An 18,578-nucleotide genomic window follows, 5' to 3' on the forward strand; every position below is an offset into this window, starting at 1 on the left:
TATTTTGTTCTACAGGTAGTTTATGCCTTGTTAATGCCTGCCAGTGCACCCCTGGGAGAAGATGCCAGTGACTTTCAATACAACTTCTTAAAAAGTGGTGGTTTGCCTCTTGTATTGAGCATGCTGACTAGAAATAACTTCCTGCCAAATGCAGATATGGAAACTCGAAGGGGTGCCTACCTTAATGCTCTAAAAATAGCCAAATTATTGCTAACAGCAATTGGATATGGCCATGTTCGAGCTGTGGCAGAAGCTTGTCAGCCAGTTGTGGAAGGCACAAGTCCAATCTCACCGGTAATGTAAATCTTCTTGATGTAGCTAGCAATGTACTATAATTTTTTTATATAGTCTGCAGCAACATCTGTCCTCCTACAGCTATGGTGCTCTTCATTGACTTAGTCTCTTTGTGCAAGTCACATGTCAGCAACTCAGAGTACTTTCAGAAAAAACTGTCTCACACTTTTTTTAAAAAGAGTTCAGCCTATTTTTTAAGCAAATTCTGTTCTTTTCTGACTGTAAAAAGACTGGTACAAGCGCAAATCTTAGCGATGTGAGCTTAGATACAGTAGGTTTTGGTTGTTCATGCATGCTTTTTGCTGGTGTGCATGATTGTCAGTACAGATAACTTCTCGCTTTCACGTGTATTTATTCAACAAATGTGAACTCAGATTCTTCTGATTTGAGTCTTTTGAAGGATGTATGGCTTTCTCTGGATGTTTCCATATCTTGTAGGTACTCTTAGAGCATAAAAAGCAAAGAATTGCAGTTGGATCATGTCGCCTCTTTTTCCAGGTGACATGGAGACTCTTGCACCAGACTGTTAGTTCAATCCATTGCTTGTAGAAAAGTTTTGCAGAGAATAGTCAGGTAGACTGCAAATTTAAATGTTTACACTTGAGAGATGTACTATGCTTAGATTTGAGTTCGAAAGGGAAAGAGTGCCTGTATTACACAGCCAAAGTAGTAGATTTTGTGCATGCTTAATATGGCTAATACTTCTACATGTGGACAGATATAAGTCAAGGTTTTACTTCTGCCTTCTTATACTAGGGCTAGTACATAGAGCCACAAACTTAAAATTTGCTGCTGCCCTTCTTGGGCAATTGCTTCCTGATACTCCAACTATCTTTTTGCTTTTTTGAAGTTCCATCCCAAACCATTGCTAGATCTGTCAAATTATACTCAGGAGTACATAGAAGGAGAGGCCCACTGTAGAGGACTTTCTGTTGGAATATTTGGTAAGATCCTTCTTTGAAGTAGTGAAATACAGTCCCATTAAATCTGAAAAATCAGCACCTGTTCTGGTTATCTGCTGGAAGATACCAGATTCATTCTTTTTCAAGGTGATCGAAACTCTTGACAGAATGCTTTATGAAGTGGTAAAAACCTTTTCTTGTCTCTTGTCAGAATATAACAAACATCTTTAAGCAAGTGTATTTGCCACCTTATACTTTTTCTATTAAAATGAATAAACTTTACTGCCATGATGTCTAATTCTGATTATCAAGAAGGCTATTTGGAACACAGGTCAGCATCAGCCAAGTGTCTTAAATATTGCTTTGCGCTGACCACTTAGATGGTGCTAACTTTTGTCCACAGTTACTGACATTCGTTACATAGTGCTGCAAACGTCTGCTCTATCAGAGAAAACATAGTTAATTCTGGGTGCCTTCTTTCTCTTTGAAGGACTTTGGTCTTAATACTTTTTTTCCTGCTGTAGCACAAGTGACATTCCTTTTTAGGTTGGATGTGGGATTTGTAGATGTTTTCTGTCTATTACATCTAAAGCATAGGTAGTATAGCATAACTTTCTGTCTTGGCAAGTTCTTAGAAGAATGAGGTAAGCAAGACTGTCTCTGCAGTCTTCCAGTTATCAGTCTGTTACCTATCTGTATGACCTTTAAAAAAAATTCCAATATTTTCTTTGCTTTTATAGAAACTTAAATTGATAAGATTAATGAATGTACTTCTCTTACATATATCTTGATGAACTCCATTTTGTGTTTGATCCTTTTGCAGCTAACTTCTGTTAGCTAATGAACCACATAAGCACTATAACAAACTTCAGTGGAAATTCTGTAATTTTACTGCCTTAAATCAAGAGCCTTTTAGAAGCTGTGACAAAGCAAAGAATTATGACCAGTGCTAGGTGTTATAGAATGACTTCATGATGTGTCTTCTGAGGAGCATTTGAGAAAGGAATGGAGGAGTTTTTGTTTTGTTTGTTTGTTTTTTTTTGTTTTGTTGTTTTTAATAGAATTATACTAGATAATGGAGAAACTTTTGTAAAACAAATTCTAATTTCTAATTACAGTGCCCACAGTCTTTTCAGGCAAGCTTGAGAATCACAAAATGGTTAAGGTTGGAAGGGATCTCTGGAGATCATGTCGTCCAGCCCCTCTGCTCAAGGAGGGTCAGCTAAAGCAGGTTGCCCAGGTCCGTGTCTAATTGGATTTCGAATACCTCTCTGAGCAAGCTGTGGCAATGTTCAACCATCCTCACAGTGAAGAAGGGTTTCCTTTATGTTCTGATGAAACTTCCTGTGTTTCAGTTTGTCCCTGTTGCCTCTTGTTCTGTCACTGGGCACCACTGAAAAAAGTCTGGCCCCATCCTCTTGACACCCTCTCTTAAGGTATTTGCCTACTCTGATAAGATCCCCTCTCAGTCTTCTCTTCTGCAAGCTAAACAGGCTCAGCTCTTTCAACCTTTCCTCGTAAGAGAGATGCTCCAGCCGTCTGATCATCTTTGTAGCCCTGTGCTGGACTCGGCACTAGCTCCATGTCTCTCTTGTCCTGGGGAGCCCAGAAGTGGACACACAACTCCAGATGTAGCCTCATTAGGGCTGAGTAGGGGGGCAGGATCACCTCCTTTGACCTGCTGGCAACAGTCTTCCTAATGCACCCAAGATACTGTCAGCCTTCCTGCCCGCAAGGCCACATTGCTGGCTAATAGTCAACTTGTCTACCAACACTCCCAGGTCTTTCCCTCTAGAGCTGCTGTCTAGCAGGTTAACCCACAGCTTGTACTACTTCATGAGGTTATTACTCCCTAGGTGAAGGACCCTGCGCTTGCCTTTGTTGAATTTCATGAGGTTCCTCTCTGCCCAGCTCTCCAGCCTGTCCAGGTCTCTCTGAATGGCAGCACAGCCCTGTCATGCATCAGCCACTCCTCCCAGTTTTGTATTGTCAGCAAACTTGTCAAGGGTGTACTCTGTCCCTTCTTGTCCTTCAAGAGAAGGAGACCTTCATTTTAGTGTAGCTGTCAAGGCTTACAGAGCAATGTAAGCCTCAGGAGAAGGAATTCCAAACTCAAACCAAGCGAGAGAAGAGAAACTTGTCCTGAATTCAGGTTTTTTTGAAAGGATGGTGAGTACAGGAGGTGTAATTTAGAGCGCTATTAAAAAACTTTCTGTTCAAGCTCAAATGCTTGATATGTAGTTAAATATAGTGAACTCTGCAACCATGTTCTTTCTGGCCACTAGTAGCTATTCAGAGGGACACATACGTTATCTTAAAAAACCCTTTCTTTCATACATGAGCAGAAAGGTAAGGAGGAGCTGTAATTCAAAAAGCTCTATTAACTTGAAACAGCCAACTTGAAAGCAACTGTTAACTTGAAGTAGCTAAACAAATGTGCAACCATAAGTAGTTTCAGGCAGATGTGTCTCTTCTCATCTACTCATACTCTGTGACCTTGCACTGTAATGTACATGTGATGGTATTTTAGAGTAAGAGGTTTTCTTCTTGATGAATGTAATTTTTAAATGTAGTTCTCCTTCCAAGATCGTATCTATCCCCACCAAACCGTTCCCAAGTAACTTTATTTTCATATATATATTTTTTCTCCTGTGTAAAATAATTACTAAAAAAAAAAAAATACTTTCTTCCAGATAAATCAGGCTACACATGACCAGGCAGTGGTGCTACAAAACGCCCTACAGAACATTCCCAATCCAACTTCAGAATGCATGCTAAGAAATGTAGCAATACGTCTTGCACAGCAAATATCTGATGAGGTTGGTGAATTCCCTTCTGTATAACTTTTTGATAGTATCATTTATTTCTTTAAACTTATTGCTATGTAAGAAACAGATTTTCCTCCAAATATGGCATAAAACACTTAAGATACCATTCATACTCTGAATTAGTCAGCTGCCTATTTGAAGTATTTAATGGGTTGTTTCTATACAGAATTGTGAAATTCAGTGTCCAGTATCATAGCGACATAGGTGGATTAGACAAGTTTCTGCACAAGCTCTTTAATGGATTGTGGATATTATTACTTTTAGATCAGTATTTCAGATACTCGGTCATAGATTTAAATAAATCAAGTTAACACTTTTGTTTAGAAAATATTTTCATGATGTTTTCTTCTCTTTTTGTTGTTCTTACTCTTGTGTCTTGGTTTCTGAATAATATTCTCCTCTTGAAATGGAAAAAAAGGAGGGAGTTTTGAATATTGAGGATGATTTAAAATGTTATGAAGATTAAACAAAACTCCCAAATCGTTACCAGTATATCCTTATCTATTGAAAATAGTTTAATGACACAAGTGGAAAATTGGATTGTGGATTTGGGGAAGGTTAGGCAATGTGCTTTGCAAACACACTACTCTTTATCTGTACAGTATGAGCAACTGTTTTGATTTGGAATTATGAGTCGTGTTAGTGAATAAATTACAGAATTCTGCTGAATTCAACTGAAGCTAAAGTCAGAGCTACTGCAACTTCTTTCAAGGTGAATAGAAATCCATCCCTTTCTTTCCAATGTGGAGGCAATGAATAAAATTGTAATTGGACGCTGTATAAAAAACAATATTTGCAAGTCTTCTCCAGAACATTTCTGAGATAAATAAAGTAGTCTTGTATTACCATCTTAATGTCAAAAAGTACAACCTCTTTTTTGAAGGGGAGGATCTGGAGAAATTGCAATGTATTAAGCTGCAAGATGGAGCCATCCATCTTCCATTAGTAATGATGTTGCATCTGTAGGTTTTTGTATATGAAAAATTGACCCCTTGAACTCTGATTCAGTTAACTTTTTTCTACAGAAGAAATGGCTTCTGAGATCGAAGTATGAACAAGGCTTTTTGATTATGCCTTTGTGTCTCTGGAGGGCTTTTGGAAAAAATATTTTAGCAAGGCACATCAAAGCAAACAAAATCTGAATTTGCTATTGAAAGTTGCGCAGTTTTTTTTGGTTGGTTGGTTGTTTTTTCCCCAATGTATGTTTTAGTGGTCAAAGACTTCTCCTGTCACCTCACTTCTTTTTTCAGAAAAAGTCTGACATGCTTTCTGTAGGCCAGACAAAGAAGACTACAGGATAGAGAGAGGTCTTTCACCTTTCTATAAAACTTTTGATACTGGAAGACTTCAAAATTAAGAGAAGATGAAATAAATTAAAACACTGATTTTCTTTGGGGTGACAGGTTTTCCTTGTGATGCTGCTAGTGTAAGGTTGCTATGCTTGTGACAAAGGTGAAATACTTTTTTTTTTTTTTTTTTTTCTGTTGTTTTTTTTTCTTCTAGCCATTGTTAATGTTTATGCCATTTATGCCAGTAGCAAGGATGCATGTTGTTCAGGCCTCCTGACGAGGCTAGTGGATTAGTTAGTTAAGGGTCTTAAAGTCTCATTGCTGATTCAGTCTGAGCATTAGAAAAATGGAACTGGAAAAAACAGAACCATTTACCTAGGACAGGTTTATAGGCATTTCTTCTGCTTTTAAAGATCGTTTAATTTCTTGACAATGCTACCTTGAATATAGACTCCAGATACCTTGTGGAAAATTTGATGCAAACTTTAAATAATGATAGTGTATAAATGTTCTGTGATGTTGTAAATTCACATGAGCTACACTACACAATTGAAGCCTTGTATCACTTAAAAACTAACAACAATTTTATGGGTCAACTTTAATAGATGTATTCATTGTGTAATTAATTTTAAAACATATTCTTTGAATTGCTGCTTCTTGAAAAGCAGTTTGATACATTCTGTATTATCTTCTAATCTGAGATTTTAATTCTTCTGAAGAGGAAAAATGCATTTCTAAACACAGTGTCAAATAAATACGTAATATTTGATACCTAAAGGTAATGTGTCCCCCACCATCTTGTCACTTGAATTTAATTTTAGAAATTACTGGTTACTAGGGAGTGTTACATTGACTCTGTGTTTGCTATATTTATATTACATGGAGAAGAAAAATACAGCTATTTTGCTACATTATAACTTACTTTACTTACTGATGCTTACTTTTGCTAGATTTTAACTAGGTTTCATACTGAGCTGCATATTAAGTGGGAAGTAGTCAAATTCTAGACTTGATAAATTCTGTACAAATATCTGACAGTTGTTTTTCATTAGAAGAGAATCATTCATTGTTGATGTTCTTCATTAGAAGAGAATCTTACTTATTTTAATGTTTGAAGAAATACTATACTTAGCTGTATAAATGGATCTGGCTACTATAATATATTTTTGTATAACAAAAGCAGAATTGAATTTAAAATACTTTAAAAATGAGCACAAGATAGTTCTGGAATATAATACTTCTGAACATTATGGCTTCTTAATTTATCTGATTTAAGTGTGAATTCTTTGAGCCTAAATTAAGAAACAGACTCTTTTTTGATATTGGCCTGTTTAAGCTATTGTGAATACACTTACCATCCCCTATCTTACATGCTTAAAAATTGTATGCAGTTGTCACTTGGGTGTAATCACCAAGTAAACTTGGGTGATTTTATAATCTGTCAAATATGGCTGAAGTAGAAAGAGAATATGATCATCTTTGAACTGAAAGCCTTTTCCCTAACTTAAATGGTTTAATTTTCTGCCTTAAAGAATAATTTTAAGGACTTGTTACCTATGTACATATGGTATTAGAAATAAAGGGTAGAAATACTTAAGCGAACCAGAAATCCTAAAATATTTTAAGTTGCTGCGATGCATCGTACGCTATTTTGTTTAGTTTTCCAGGCAGCTGTTTTGTAGGAGTTTGTCTTTAACAAACACACACAGTACGTTATAGAAACCAGTGGATGTTAACTTGGGTGATACCTAAAATACTGAAGAGTGATTCTGCATTCATAAGACACGTGGTCTGTGCATGATCTCATTTGTTTTAAAATCAATCTCTTTATAATTTATCAAGTACTTGGGTAAACTTTAGTATTTTAGTTCATTATTTTAATAGTTTAGATTCTATGATAACATTATTTGCCACTGTGTTTTAATGTTCTTCTGATTTATTTCTTTGTTCCCAGGCTTCGAAGTACATCCCTGATATCTGTGTTATCAGAGCAGTACAAAAAATCGTCTGGGCATCAGGATGTGGGTCAGTTCAGCTGGTGTTCAGCTCGAATGAAGAAATCAGTAAAATCTATGAAAAGGTAAGAATTCCTGAACAGTTTCAATTACCTCTTCTCAGTCACTATTTAATTGCAACTTGGATCCAGTGTTAGTTCAAAAATGTAACCATTCTGTTAACTTGTTGTAACATGTTTCTAGTCTGCTTAAGTGCCATATCTAGATATGGAATAAGCACTTCTTGCAGTGCTAATTTTTGTAGTCTTTAAACTGAGAAGGTCTATTCTACAGATTAATCTAAGTGTATGTGAGGTCTGGAATGAAAAACAGGAGCATTTATATATCTGAAATACTGAAGAACTGATAGAACTAGATAATTGCTAATACTGTATGGCTTTTCCTTTATTACATATATATGTAAACCAACAAATACTTGAATCGTCACGGTTTTTTAACATGCAGTTTACACAAATAGTTTGGAGGTGTATTTCAGTGAGTTACTGCAAACCTTGTGCTTAATGAGTATGCATAATGAATGAGTTGCTTACTGTTAACCTAGTGTTTTTGACTGTTTAAAACCAAAAAGCTTCATGTTCTCTAAGCATTCAGCCTGATTTTGTAATACAAACAAGAGTAGTACTCATGAGCACTTTTCTGAGAGTAAAAGGGAAAGGATTCTGAGATGTTTTATTCTTGGTATATAAGCTGTTGTGTTCAAATGATAAATCAGAAAATTTTTACTTTAGAAAAAAGCAGCATCTTTTCATTAGCCAGCATAGTGGTATAGTGGCATCTGCTTGTCTTAAGTATCCTGCTCTCATTGCTGCTAAAATGACTTTTTCATGAAATGTAATTTTTTTTTGAGTGATATAATTTGCATTTATTTTTTGGTTTAGTTAATGTGACAGTTCAGAAACAGGAAGATGTGCGCTCTTACGTCTATAGATCTAATGTATATATAAGGAACAATAGCATGGTAGAGAAAAATGCACGTAATGAACCTCTGAGTTAAAGGGAGAAGACCAGAATGAAATAAAATTCTGTGCACGATTCCCATCTCCCAGTATGCTGAGTAACGTAGTTTCTGGTACGGCAGGGAGTATACCTTGTGCTGCAGGTTTAAACCTGGCAAAGATTACTTCCTGCACAGCTCAATGATCACGTTTTTTAAGGGTAATGCAGAAGGGTATTGTCTCTTCCTGTAGCTTGAAAATACTCTATTAAACTATGATTGTTTCTCCTGTGTACTGCACTGACTGAGACACTGTTTTTGCTACAGTGGTTAATGTTGTTGATACGTAACATTTAAAACATTATTCTGCCGTTAGACATGCCTAACTTATTGTGTCTGTGCTCTTAGAACTAAGGAGGTTTTTTCACTCCTATTTCAGTATCTTTATTTTGTTTTTTATATCTTTCTGGGTAAAAATGTACAGTAAAATTCTGTAAAAATATTTTCAAACAAGTTTTTTAAAAAGGTATTTAAGCTGTGCATAGGCCCTGTCCTCTACTTGGGGAAAAGTGTATCAGTGTTTTGTATGAACGTTGTTATTGGTCATTCCTCAAAGGTTGGTGGGGATTTTTGTCTTTTTTTTTACTGTTGACATTGATATGGACACTTGTAGTAATCGTCATCAACTGCGTTTGGTTTATATTAAGCTAAAGGGAAGTAGAAGTTGAAGAGAAAAATTTGGAAACTGTAAAATATGGAAGAAGTTGCAGAAGTAATGAGAAGGGGAAATTACATCTAGATAATTAAAAAATTTAACTTTTGAAGAGAGAAAGGTATCACAGAAGTTGAAGGAATATGATGCAAGAAAAGATATGTTCTTAATTTAAGTGACATTGTACTCAGTTACAGAACACAGCAAATAACTCCTTTGGTAATTTTATGAAAATTCAATATTCTGGAGACTGGGGAAAAAATGGCTTATGCTTACATTATAATCACACTATACAGAGTTAGTTAATCAGCCCATTTTTCTCTCTCAGGAATTATACCGAAAAAGGAAAAATAATTTAAGAAAAACACTTCCTCTTTCCTGGATTAACCACTAAACCTTAATATTTTTAACCCTTAAATAGTAAGAACGTTTTGCTAATTCTGAGGGAAAAAGATTTACTGCTAAATAGTAGTTAAAAGGCTGGTTTTTGTGGAATTAGGAGTGACATGTCAAGATTCTTAAAAACAAATATGAAGGGCGACCACGGTAAATGGGTTTTTCTGTGACACTTCAGAATTGTCATGTCAGTGTGACTACTGAAAGTAAGTTCTAAAGTTCAGAATCCTCTTTAAGTGCTCAACTGGTGAATTCAATTAAACTTTTAAATTCAAGATAAATTATTTTGAGAGTACAATTTGTATGGGACCTTTTTTGCCTAAAAGTATCTGACATGGCAATCCTCTTAGTGGGCGGAGATGAATACATGTGATTTTCTGTAACATCAGGCTGCTATTTCATTATTAACTGGCAGCAGAACGTTACCTATCAGGAGCACTGTTAAATATGCTGCTTATACAGACTTGACAGCTTGTGTTGACTAAGTGTAGGGAAGTTACTGGATTAGTATAAGGTTTTCTTTCGCTTTTTACTAGATCCCTGCACCTATTCAGAAATAATTATTTTTCTAAACAGGATTTCAGTTCCGAGCAGGTGCATTCTTGAAGTGCTGAAAGCATTCTGCTTTTACTTTCATATCTTTAGACATGTAGAAATGCTAGATCCTCCCACTATAGTTAGTGACCTTCTCCCATTTTAGTTGTGCAAAGACAAAATAGTGTCTGTTGCCAGCCTGAGACACTCTGCTGCTTCTCTTTACAGTTAGTTCCCCTCTACATTATAAACCTTTCTTTTTGCCTACTTCCTATTATCTTTACATATATAAAACAGATACCTAATTTATATTTCTGGTTAATATTGTTAACCTACAGCCATGATTACTGCTGAATTAAGGTTGAAACTTTCTTGTATTCAGTTTCTCCAAAACTATTTTAAGCTAATTAATTATAGCTTAGATGGAGGAGAGAGCTTGCTTTTATTCTCAAAGCAATTGTTTGGGGAAAATGTACCAAAATCAACTCATTTGATTCAAGTGTTTAATGGAAAGAATAATTAATGCTCTAATTAGAAATGTTCTCTTTTCATATTTCAAAAGTCGTTGGAGCAACTCCACTTGAAATTCAGCTATTTCACACTTTTGAAAAATAGTGCTGAGCAAATTCTAGCAATGTTAAGATGACGATGGTCAAGTTGGTCAGAATATCAAAATTTGTAAAACTAAATTTCTTGAGGACTTGTACAGCACTATAGCCTTGCTCTGCTGAAAAGGTAGCTATTTTTGTAGCTTGAAACTAGATTCTGAGCAGAACAGGAAAACATCCTGGTTTTATACACACACACACGCACACACACATACACACACACACGCACATGTATATATATGTGTGTGTATATGTGTGTGTGTGTGTATATATATATATATATATATATATATAAATATATTTAGCAACAATACTGAATCATGTAACTTTTTCCTACAATCTTCCCATTTAACTTAGGGCATCTTAAGTTGGTACTCTGAGCTTTGAGAGACAGAGTACTAGAAATTTGAGTATAGTACATAAAAATATGTGGCATTAATCACTGAATATACAAATTCTTGGTTTGTGTTTGTATTTAGAATTAACCTGGAAGCTGATTGGGTTCTCTAGTGTTTTCTACATACCCACTTTATGCTATCTTATTTTCACAGACAAATGCAGGAAACGAACCAGATATGGAAGATGAACAAGTCTGCTGTGAAGCACTGGAGGTGATGACCCTGTGTTTTGCTTTGATTCCAACAGCACTGGATGCACTCAGTAAAGAAAAGGCATGGCAGACATTTATCATTGATTTGTTATTGCACTGTCACAGCAAGTAAGTTTTTGTTTTTATGTCACATGTATTGTTTTACAGTTCAGAATGAATATTAAGCCTAAATATAGTACAGTGATTTCTTATTTTAATATTTTTCTTTTGAACTGAGTCTGTTCAAAATTGACGCGATGAACGTGTGCTAAACTACTGATAGGCTTTGGGCAATTCTGATATTTTGTGTATTACAGATTTTTATGATAAATTGTCACTTGCAATTGTCTTAATTTATTACTTAGCAATATAATTGTGCAACTTGGATACCTATCCTAAGGTGGTAGCTTTTTCACTCCTACCTTCTATATACTTACAAGAAGCACGTTATCAAACTGCATGGACACCTGATAATGTGCTATTTGTCTTCAGAGTAATTTATATAGAATAAAACATGAGGTGCTCTATATTTTCCAGAAATTATGCAAGTACTTGATCTATTAGAATATTTAAGTGACTGAAGTATAGTAGAACTTTACCATAACTATATTTTCTCCTTCTGATAAGTAAAGGCAAGATACAGTGCTGGCAGTATGAGGAGATGGGAAGTTAAGATGTAGTCCTCTGGTTTTCTTACATCAGAGTGATTCTCTGCTAATACTCTGGTCAAGTATGTCAGCTTGTGGTTCTTGATCTTCATTTGACTCATGTTTTACCTAGAGCTGTCACACTGGGACTGTCATGGTTGGCAGGAGGAGTGTCTTGTGGAACCTCTAGGTGTGTTGGAAGGGGAGAGGACAAGCTAACAGGAGCTGCCAAGAGTATGGTCTCATTATGCTGCAGTGTAGTTCAGGGACCTCTTATTATCTCCAGCTGAAGCTATCCCTGGAGTTCGGCTTTTTTACAGTGCCTGTATGATGCATATCTTGTGGCTTTTAGGCCATTTGAAATTGTAACGTGAAATATCCAGTCATCCAAGCAGAAGATTTTTGCATATTGTTATTAAATTTGAAGTTACCAGAGTACAAATGTGTAAAACTATTACTAAAGATTTAATGATAGTTTTATCAGAAATGTCCACTGTTGTTCCAGGAGTATTTTAAATTTAAACAGTAACGTTTTTCAAGTTCTCAAAATTTATAATTTCTCAAAACTAGCATTTGTTTATATCTTAGTTTTTGTTTGGCATCAGGATTTTGTAGGCAGTTTTTCTTTTGCATGGATTTCAGTGAACAACTTTTAGGCTTAGTTTGCAGGTGATAAAGAAATACTTTGAGCAAACATTACTGGAGAATTTAATGATGATACAGTGGTCAAATCTGTGTAATCTCCTTGTTCATTTATTGTCAATATGACACCACTGAAGCTTTTGAAGCTGCTTCTAATATGATACCAGTCTCTCATGAAATGATCTTAAAAGCCATTCTTTAAGCTGTGACTAGGATATCACAAGTTGAGGTTCTTGTCACTTTACCACTTTATATGGAAGGTTGGTAATTTTTTTTTTCCTCTCCTCTGCTAGTACTTATCAGGTGTCTGGTTTAAAGGCTTCTTATTTGCTGTTACTTTCACTAGTTTGATTTAATTGGTCGGAATTTTGACCTCGAGAGTAACTGAGAGGCAAATACTGAGATATTCTTTTACTATGAATCTTTTTTGTGATATTTCGCTACTAAAATAAGACCTCCTTTTGCTGCAAGAGCTCACAAAATAATTGTCAGCTGTGTTAATGATTAAAACCCCCCTGTATACAGAATGAGGTGTATTTCACTGTGCTAATCACGAAATTAACTTACTCCTAATATTTAAAGTTTTACATTTGCAACATGAAGTAAAGTATCAAAATGTTACTAGCAAAAAAAAGCAGTGTTTCGGTTTTACAAACATAAAATAGTGTCAATGACAAACCTACATCAAAAACAAGCATTCTTACTCTTTCAGTCTTTGAAAACTGCAGAAGCTTTTTGTGATGATTTTCCTGTTTTGGTCATATTTCTGTAAGGGAGTGAACTATTGGTTCAAACTAGAAACTTTAACATCTATAAATCGTGAACAGTTTATCTCTGATGATTCATCTCACACTGTATTCAGTCTGTTGCATCTACTAGACTTTGTGACTGAACTTGAAAGTCTCTTTAGCAAGGCCTAGAATCTTTATCTACAGATGCGGGAAAAACAGTCATGACTTTGCCAGTCTCTCCTAATGGTGAATCTTCTTGCTGGTTTGAATTTTGTTGACTAAAATTTGACTCCCAGTTATTTCGTACTGTTGTGCCTGGTGAATAGCTGACTGTTAAATTTTCCTTCCTATAATACTGGAGAAAAATAAGTTTACCTCCAAGTTGGGGCTACTCTTTCAAGTAGACTGCTGCTAAGCCCCATATCTTTGCTTGCTTTCTTCCCCAGAATGGGAAGTGAGCAGAATTTATTCTATGGAAAAGTGGATCATATTTGTCCGTACAAAAAGCTAACAACTGAGCCCTTTTTTTCCCCTCATATATTTATAAAACTAGCGATATACATGGTAGTCTCACTAGGAATGCAGCAGTATTGTCCATTATTAAATGATCGATTGGTTAGAATAATTTCATCAGTAGAAGGCAGAAAACATTTCTGAAAATGAAGGTTGTGCAGTTGATCCAAGCTAAAGAAATGTTACTTTTATGAGTTAATATGGAAACAAATGAGTTTCTGCAGTGCAGAGAAGGCTTAGGAAGCATCAGACCCAGTCCAGTTACCCTTCCAATTTTAACTGCTGTTTCCTTATCTTCTACCGCAATCGGAGAACAATCTGAGCAAAATCATGAGAGCAAATGTTATTGGTGCAGCATACAAAACAGGGGAGAGATGATCAAGTTCAGATCTTGCAAATATCTTTTGGGAAAAGATTGTTTGTTTGTTTTTCCTTTCAGAAGTTAAAATTATACAGGACTTTTGCAGGTTTCATCATAGCATGTCTGCTATACACACAAACTGAGAAACAGAACACCAAATGTTACAACTAAATACTAGAGCAGCTCATGTATAAGCTCATGTATAAGTTAATGTATAAAGTCATTTGGTCTCATAAAGGTAAATGTTTTAAGTCAAGAATACAGAATGTAAGACTGTCTTAGTAAACAGCAGACAACTGAATGTAGTCCTAAATAGTCCTGGAACCCGGAAGTGCTCCACTGATAGCCCCAAAGTGTTGACTGGCGATGTCAAAGATACATGTCCGAAAAACCAAGTGAAGAAAGAATTTATTACTGCCGATGAAAAGCGGTGGCAGTTAAACCTGTGGCACTTAAACCCATTGAACAGCCTGATTTCTATTATGTTAACTAATCAGAAATAGGCATCTTGGAGCTGTCAGTGGGATGAGATTCGGGATACCTTAACGGAGGTATTTGGCCACTAGCTGCCATTGCAGATGAGCATGAGTTTGTCATGCATCTTGTCCTATCTGCCAGCTTTTTGCAGCTGTCCTGGTGTCTAAAATGGCACTAGATCCCTGTGTTGAGGCATCTGAATCCCTCCCATTGTTCCTTAAGAGAACTGGAATACTCCTGTGAAGTAGCAAATTCTTACAGCCTCACAAAAATACAATGCTTTTGTTCAAGTAATACATACACTTTAGAGACATAATTGTATGAAGTATGTGTTTCTTCCGTTGTATTTCTCACTTTAGGGAAATACCATCTTTCTTTTATTTCATTCTGTCTTTAAGTGCCTGAACCTGAAGAGTATCCATGCAATGTGTTCAAGCAGCTAAAGGCTTGTGCCTTAAAAGAAATTCCTGTAAGAAGCTTTATGAAAACATCAGCTCAGCAGTTATATTCCATAGAATGTTACATATTATTAAGAACAAAACAGGCTCCCTTCATCCCAAAGTCTTCTACAACTCAAAGCAATGTACAACTTGCAAAGATCAGAAAAGGGCGACAAGGGAGATCAAAGCTCTGAAATGACTTCCATCTGAGGAACAGCTGAATAGCTTGGAGCACTTTGTATTGGAAGAGAGATAAATGGTAGGAGGAGAATACCAGAGAGACTTTTAAAATCAGAAGTAGCAAAGGGAGAACAAATAGAGAATAGTTTGTGGGGTTTTTTTTTTTTGTTTTTTTTTTTTTTTTTTTTTTTTTTTTTTTTTTTTTTTCCCCCTCACTTCCTTTCATAGTGTGAGTTCTTACTGGGCATAATATTTAAGCCAGGTACACCTTCAGTTTGGAAATAGTTTGGGGAATTCTTTCATGAATTTGTCCAATAAGCACTATTAAATGAGGCTTTTGGTAGTCTTGTTGAAGTGCAAATTGTTAGAAGCTGAGAGAAAGCTTGGGAGAAATAAGGCTACATGCTTCCCTCTTCTGTGCTCTTTTCTAGATGTATATTAGGGACAGGATGCGAGGCTAGGTGCATCTTTGCTTTTATCCAATAAAGTTGTTCTTACGTGTCTTAGAAGTACAATTAGCCATACTTGGAGGTACTCTCAAGGAAATGAGATTCTTACGTGTACCTTCCATAGTGACCCTGTAGACAGAATAGTGACAACCATACCAAATAGAATCTAAAATTTAGTTTCTTGTATGTAGAAACATTAATTTTTCCCCTCCAAGCAGAATTGTTTCAAGCAGTTTTCACAAGATACAATATTAAGACAATTAAGATACGACTTTTAAGAATAGATTTTGCCTTATACCTTTTTCCCTTAAGATTTCCATTTCCAGTGCAAAAGAACTGGACAGATTAAGTTCTAAAATGAAAAATTTCCCTCAACTTTAATTCTAGGCACTTGAATATTCAGGGGACTTTTCTTCTCTGATTCTTCCTAATGATAGATTTTGGTCACTTCAGAGATGCTCAGCAAATTGCCTTAGTGATATGGAAAAGTATTTTTATTGGGACTGTTTTGTTTTTTTAGATATAATTTGTAAGTGATTTAAAAAAAATAAACATTTATTTAGAGTTTCAAATTACATGTTGAGCTGTAAAATATTGCCCGACAGTTGTGCAGGGTTGTGGCTAGGTGCTAATGAGTTCCTGTTTGTTTGTGGAACATATTACGTAATAATAATTCACATTTCTAAAATTTCCATGCAAGTGGCTCTATGAAGAGAAACAAATGATAAGCAGCGAAGAATTAAACTATCTCCATTTCTTACATATTATTTACTGCCATTTTTCTAAAACTGCATAATAATAACAGATAAGCACATTTTTCAAGGTTTTTTAGTATCCTTTTAGATGGGGAGATTGCATGTAATGTTCTTTATTAAATGGTTTTCAGAACTGTTCGTCAGATGGCGCAGGAGCAATTCTTTTTAATGGCTACCAGGTGTTGTATGGGACAGAGACCTCTCCTTTTCTTCATAACCCTGCTGTTTACTGTTCTAGGGGTAAGTGTCTAGAGGGAAAGGCTTTCAGTACAGTGTAAAGTTCTGTAAAAAGTAGTAAGACACAATATTTACAAGAACAGGCAAATTGTTATTAACAATTACTAAAGTATGAATTCCTTTTAACATATCATGGCAGCACAGTCAGTGTCAGTTTGAATGTGAGGGGGTACTTTTATGCATGTTCTGATAAGAATGTGATAAACTTCAATATATGCATTTGATTTTCAGTGAACGCTAACCTTAAAGTAAAAATATATATCATTAGTAGATTAGATGGAGATATCTGTACTTTTGAGAAGTGCAGTTATTGCCTTATTTTACTAGACCTGCAAGGGCTTTTGAATTCTGCATACGTACTGTTCTTTCCCATTTCAGGTATAGAAAGCCCTGGTGTTTAATTTTTTTAAAAAAAATAACAGTTAAATACAATTGTTCAACCTCCAAAAGACTGAAAAAAAATCTTGCTGCTTCCCCCCACACACCCTTTCTCTCCTTTACTATTCCCTGCCAGTTTAGGAAATATGTTTACATTGCACTATAAACAGAAATATGTATGAATTACAAATTATTTGTATTTTTTTGTTTACATAGAGTACTGCAAGAGAGAGAGCTAAGCATTCTGGAGACTACTTCACTCTCTTAAGACATCTTCTTAACTATGCTTACAACAGTAATATTAATGTACCCAATGCTGAAGTTCTTCTCAATAATGAAATTGACTGGCTTAAAAGGATTAGGGTAAGTTTTAAAATCAGTTTATTTCTGATAAGCTTTTTGTTGTTGTTGTTTTAAAGTGTAGTTGTAAGCTTTCTTAATGTATGTCATTTAGAGTATCCTAAATTTCTTTTAAATGATAGGATGAAGTAAAAAGAACAGGGGAAACAGGTGTTGAAGAAACTATCTTAGAGGGTCACCTTGGAGTAACAAAAGAGTTGTTAGCATTCCAGACACCTGAAAAGAAATACCATATTGGTTGTGAAAAAGGAGGTGCTAATCTTATTAAAGTAAGTGCAAATTTTCTGACTTGTGATGTTTTTTGGCCTTTGCTTCATATTTTGTGATCTGAAACCACAGAATGTACCAACCTAACTGTTTGACAAGGGCTTCTAATTGAAGTATAAAGTTTTTTTTTAAAAAAATAAATAAATAAATAAAACCCTTCTTTTGTAAGAGTGTTTATTGTTCTGGTTCTTCAGAACCAGTATGTTTGAACTTGCTATGAGCTAGCAAACTGTTACACCAAGACATTGCACAAGAATAGCAAGCTAAATACGTGATAGTCCTGTATAGGACTACTTTCTTTTCTTATCCCATATTCTTCTCCTCTTTCTGTGCCACTCCTATCCCCGCCTCCACACACACGCATACGCATGTTCTTCCTTAGTGTTATTAGTGCTTATGGTAGGTTTAAACAAATACTTGATATTTGAGTGTCTCTTTTACTACCAGTAGTGTTTCCTTTGTATCTTAGCAATGTGTGTTCAGCATTAATTGATAAAGGGCTTTGCAGATAATACTCGTTTGGCATGATTTTTAATTTTTACTAATTAAGAAAATTACAGATTTATACTCAAATTTTTTTGGGGGGAGGATGTAATAGAATTACTGTATCTGAAATTTAAAAGCTCAGAGCAGTCCTAGTTCTAATTCCTGGGATTTTTAAGGATTCATTCAATTTTCAGACATTTATTCATGCAATAATTTCCAGTCTGTTCTAAAATAGCAAACCTTTTTATGTTAACAAGTAATATATTTTCTTTTGTCTCTTTCAGGAGTTGATAGATGATTTCATCTTTCCTGCGTCCAATGTTTATTTACAATACATGAGAAATGGAGAATTGCCTGCTGAGCAGGCCATACCAGTCTGTAGTTCACCAGCTACTATTAATGCTGGCTTTGAGCTACTGGTTGCATTAGCAGTGGGATGTGTCCGAAATCTCAAACAGATAGTAGACACCTTGACTGAGATGTATTACATAGGTACAGCAATCACTAGTATGTAATATTTTTACCCATTTCTTTTCTATTTGTTTAATGTCTAT

General features: G+C 35.3%; 1 protein-coding gene across 2 annotated transcripts in view; it reads left to right on the forward strand.

Moving 5' to 3' along the window:
• Nucleotides 1-18,578, forward strand: part of USP9X (ubiquitin specific peptidase 9 X-linked) — a 107,047-nt gene that overhangs the window by 63,469 nt on the left and 25,000 nt on the right. Inside the window, exons 23-30 of one of the 2 annotated variants that reach the window (XM_085311296.1) lie at nucleotides 16-294; nucleotides 3,890-4,015; nucleotides 7,268-7,393; nucleotides 11,064-11,230; nucleotides 16,428-16,536; nucleotides 17,128-17,274; nucleotides 17,394-17,540; nucleotides 18,309-18,531. In XM_085311296.1, the coding sequence (XP_085167422.1) occupies nucleotides 16-294; nucleotides 3,890-4,015; nucleotides 7,268-7,393; nucleotides 11,064-11,230; nucleotides 16,428-16,536; nucleotides 17,128-17,274; nucleotides 17,394-17,540; nucleotides 18,309-18,531 (1,324 nt within the window). The remainder of the gene's footprint in view (nucleotides 1-15; nucleotides 295-3,889; nucleotides 4,016-7,267; nucleotides 7,394-11,063; nucleotides 11,231-16,427; nucleotides 16,537-17,127; nucleotides 17,275-17,393; nucleotides 17,541-18,308; nucleotides 18,532-18,578) is intronic. The other variant, XM_085311297.1, reaches the window with a different exon arrangement.

This window comes from Rhea americana, unplaced genomic scaffold (genome assembly GCF_003343005.1).
Source record: "Rhea americana isolate MKP2758 unplaced genomic scaffold, rheAme1 scaffold_339, whole genome shotgun sequence".
In the NCBI taxonomy this organism is placed as follows: domain Eukaryota; kingdom Metazoa; phylum Chordata; class Aves; order Rheiformes; family Rheidae; genus Rhea; species Rhea americana.